General features: G+C 37.5%; 1 protein-coding gene across 1 annotated transcript; it reads left to right on the top strand.

Annotated features, from left to right (window-relative positions):
* The first annotated feature begins 1,922 nt into the window (after window positions 1–1,922).
* cysltr1 (cysteinyl leukotriene receptor 1) lies at window positions 1,923–4,405 on the top strand. Its single transcript, XM_079480020.1, has 2 exons — window positions 1,923–1,964; window positions 2,897–4,405. The coding sequence occupies exon 2, from the start codon at window positions 2,913–2,915 to the stop codon at window positions 3,948–3,950; it is 1,038 nt and encodes a 345-aa protein (XP_079336146.1). The 5' UTR covers window positions 1,923–1,964; window positions 2,897–2,912; the 3' UTR covers window positions 3,951–4,405.
* Window positions 4,406–4,729: the final 324 nt, after the last annotated feature.

Genomic DNA, 4,729 nt, shown 5'->3' with positions numbered 1-4,729 from the left:
AGTCATCAAAGAGGAGTTTCATAGGATTGCAGGTGAATGGTGAACGTCTTTCTGAATTAGGCTGATCAAATAAATGTGGTCTCGCTGCAAACTCTAATAATTCAAATACCCTTTAGGGTTTCCCACTGTGATTGGGTGCAAATTTAAAAGGTCCAACTCGCCCCGCGCGGGCTTCGAGCTGCCGTCGGTCAGAATGAGACACGGGCGCTTTAACAACGAGCCTAACGATCGCAGTCCCTATAACGTCCGTCGCCAGAGCATCTCTGTTGGTCGGGGAGTGACTCTAGCTGGCCTCCGTTACACATAGCTGGAGCAGGGGCGAGCATGGCCAGTTTTTTGTCTTCTATAGCCACAGTGCTCGGTTCTCATATCCTCATAACTTTCAAGGCCAGTTTATTAAATATATCAAACATTTCCCAGTCAGGCATCCTACTAGCAAGAGCATTTAAACTCACCGGACTGAATGATGTTTTTATATTTCATTTCCAGCTGCTGCCATGTTCTTTTTATTGCAGAAGGATTGCACCTACATGACAAAAGTCGTAGGTAGGCCTATATATGTTTATATGTGTGTATATATATATATATATATATATATATATATATATATATATATATATATATATATATATATATATATAGTGCCTACAATTCGACTGGCGAGAAATAAACGGAGCGCTTTTTGTCACGTGCCGTTGCCATGGTGAATCGTGTTATCTTCGCTCAATTGATGATGGCTTTTTAAAGCCGCGGTGAACACGCGTAACCTAGAGTAAACTTACTCAGAGTGGATTGAACTGATTGAAACCAGCTGTTCTGAAACAGAAAACTCAGAGTAGCGGTTATCTGAGTAAATCAACTCAGAGTTCATATTTTAACTCAGTGTTGCTTGAACCTCCTTATTGAAACGGGTCCCAGGTGAAGCGAGGTAAACAAAGATGGGCGAATCAGCACGAGAGGGGCGGGGTGGTACACGCGGACCCGAGCACATGGCGAACTATCAAAACTATTCCAGCTGTGCCCGACACAAAAAACAGAGGATGGGCAGGCGAAAACAATTACATGCTATACCCCAGACACGTATACTGTATGTGTGTGTATATATATATATATATATATATATATATATATATATTTATGTGTGTTTAATGTAATGATTAAAAAACGTTCTTATTAACCTTCGTTTAATAATATTCGTTTAATGAGCTTTACAATTCAAATACATAAAAATCATTTTCACATTATTTTAAACAATGAGAAAGTAATATTTTTTTAAACTTATTCTTTAATACATTTTTTACTTCGTATTTATGTTCTTAGCAATTCATGTCATAGTACACTCGTTTTGAGCATGTTTTTTATTTATCTTTATTCTATAGGGGGATCTAAAATCTCTCCTATGGCACCAAAAGATCTTGCGCTGTCGTAATTAAACTCTTTCGCAGGTAACACTTTATCTAAAGCGACTTCGTAATCAAAGCAAGTTTGTAGTTTTCGTCTGATTTCCTTGGTTTCATCTGTGGTCTTTGATGAAAGCTTAATGCAATGTGCTGCGGTTTTTGTGAGACTTCCGTATGAAGTGCCTCATTCAAATAAGAAGTCTCCCTCCCGTGAAACTTAATGCGGAACAGGTCATTCTGGTTCTGAAAAATTAAACCTGTTATCTTGAAATTCACAAGAGGGTTTGTCTACAGTGGGTGTTTATTCAATTTATATATTGCTTTATCCAGTGGCGTTCCGCCTTTGCCGGTTGGATGTACCAAGATGAGCTAAATTACAAGGTAACTCGAGGGGAGGGGTCTTTTTTTAAACATGTATTCATGTGTCCTATAACGTTCAGCTCAGCAGTGATGTAAATATGTTTATGTAAATGAGAAGTGAGGAGTCTCACATGCGCGTCTGCTCGTGTTCAAACTGCTCGACGTTACCCTGAAGACGGATCGACTGAGGACGGACTGATAACGGTCAGTAAATTTGATCAGTTTCCTTATTATTTCATCGGTCATTAGCCTGCACTGATGGATTTAAAATATGGTTTTATGTCTATGCGAGATTTAAAACGTTTTAATGAGCGGAACCGTCATAGAAAGAAATGTATCTGAATAATGCGGCGAGAAACAATTGACTTAGTTTTCTGAAGTACATACACAAATTTCATTACGTGCCATTTTTATGCTGTCCCATAGGAAGATTAACCATGGATTTATTATTGTAAATACAACGTTTTTTTTGGCAGATTACCATTTGTATTAGGCTACTATAGTTTTACTTCACAGACCATGGTAATTTATTTTTGGGGTGATAATGGTTAATCCGTGGTTACTATGGTTTTTATAATAAAACAAACAAAGAAAGAAACAAACAATCCAATTTTCCCAAGGAGGAGTAGAGCGTATATGATTGCTGTCTGATATTAATCTAAGTCACATAGTTTTATTTGTATAACTCTTTAAACAACAGGACAAGGAAAGCAACATTTTAAGCAAACATGCGTTAAAAGCTGTATAAATATACAGTATGGAATATGGAATATTAATAAATTATGAAATGATGGAGTACATGTAAGGTTCACCCCATAATGTGGAGATATGATGGTTCATGACAAGTTTATTTCCCTTTTTGTTCAATAAGCTTTTTGTCACAGTTGTGTCAAACGTCACAAAAATAATTTGAATATATCATAAAAACGAGAATATGTTCATTATTGTATAATAGTAAAATATCATAAAAGAATAATAAAATAAAAAAGAATAATAAAGGAATGAGACCATTTATCTCTCATCGACACAAAACAACTTTTTTAAATCCAGTTTGAGTTTAAAAAGCATTCTTTTATTATTTGTTTTCATTACTATACTCAAAGGAGTAACATTACTCATGTATCCCTTTTTTACAGAAAGATTAATGCAAGAATGGCTCTACAAAATGATTCGTTGCATAATGGCAAACAGTGCACCTCAATCGATGATTTTCGTAACCAAGTCTATTCCACAGTTTACTCAGTCATCACAGTCTTTGGGCTGATGGGCAATGGCTTTGCACTCTATGTGCTTCTTCGTACATACCGGCAAACCTCAGCCTTTCACATCTACATGCTCAACTTGGCCTTGTCAGACTTGCTGTGTGTCTGTACGCTTCCTCTACGGGTGCTCTATTATGTAAACAAAGGGCAGTGGAACATGGGAGACTTTCTATGCCGAGTAAGTTCCTACGCGTTATATATGAACCTCTACTGCAGCATCTTCTTCATGATGGCCATGAGTTTTACCCGTTTTTTGGCCATTGTGTTTCCAGTGCAGAACCTGAGGCTAGCAACTGAGAAAAAGGCATGGATAGTTTGTATGTGCATTTGGGTATTCATTTGCACCACCAGTTCACCCTTTCTTCTCTCTGGACAGCATGTTGATCTAAAGACTAACAAAACCAAGTGTTTTGAACCACCAGAAAATGGAAGTAGAGACAAACTTATTTTTCTGAACTACTTTTCACTGGTGGTGGGCTTCATTATTCCCTTTCTGGTTATCTTGCTTTGTTATGTTGGCATCTTGCGCACTCTACTTAGAAACACGAATTCCATGAACAGGCAGCGGTACACACGCAACAAGGCCATTCGTATGATTGTTGTGGTGATGTTGGCTTTCTTAGTCTGTTTTATGCCATATCACATTCAACGCACACTACATCTCAACTTCAGTAGTCGCAACGACACTACCTGTCAAGAGATTGTTTATATGCAGAAGTCTGTAGTTATCACACTCTGCCTGGCTGCTGCCAACTGTTGTTTTGACCCAATGCTCTATTTTTTTTCGGGAGAGAATTTTCGACACCGCCTCTCCACCTTCCGTAGGGTCTCTGGTAATATCAGGGGCACCCACCAGAATCGCCATTGTCTTCAAAATTCTCCACCTATGGAAGAGAGTGAACTTCAGGTCTGTAATGGTTCAAGCTAACTTGAAGGAATCAGAATAATGTTTATTTGTCAGTATAAGAGAGAATTTTAAACATCATAGACATGTTAACCTCAAGAAATAAAAACGAAATATCTAAAGGCTTATTACTGTTGTTCGAAGGGCGTTAAAATAGCTCGGAAAACACATTTAACATAAACAGAGTGTCAAATTCATGATCGGCTTGCAGCTATTGTCAACTATTGTCAGCAATTGTTATTGATATTTATGGGGGTGGTATGGTATTGCGGGACCGGTCAATATAAAGATTTATACTGTTTCATAAAACACTGACATGTGACACATATATCACTAAGATTTTCAGTAAATGTTTATAAGAACTGCATTACAGATAAATTGATAATATTACATAAATATGACTGAATTCCTCATCTAAGGATTATTCTTCAAGAAATATTCACTCTTTTGTAAATAAAGTCTCATAGTAGTTATTTTCACCATTGAAACATTTGTCATCTTTTACCTTTTATTACCTCCAAGTCTGAACTGGACAATTTTAAAAGAACACATCCTATGGATCGTGTCGATTCAGTTGCTAGCATACAAATAAACAATTTGAAAGATTGTTTAAGGCCTGGGGGTTAGATGGTTGGGCTTGTGATCAGAAGGTTGCTGGTTCAAATCTCATTGCCAGCAGGTCATGACTGAAGTGCCCTTGAGCAAGGCACCTTACCCCTGCTTGCTCTGCACTAATGTGCCACTGTAAAAAAAAACTACTTGTAAGTCGCTTTGGATAAAAGCGTCTGCCAAATGAATGAATA

The sequence above is a fragment of the Barbatula barbatula genome (genome assembly GCF_947034865.1).
Source record: "Barbatula barbatula genome assembly, chromosome: 18".
In the NCBI taxonomy this organism is placed as follows: Eukaryota; Metazoa; Chordata; class Actinopteri; order Cypriniformes; family Nemacheilidae; genus Barbatula; species Barbatula barbatula.
The sequence above is the reverse complement of the archived record's forward strand: the minus strand, read 5'-3'. Positions and strand labels throughout refer to the sequence as shown.

Coding starts and splice junctions, on each gene's coding strand:
- cysltr1 (XM_079480020.1), top strand. CDS start 2,913: ATGGCTCTACAAAATGATTCGTTGCATAATGGCAAACAGTGCACCTCA.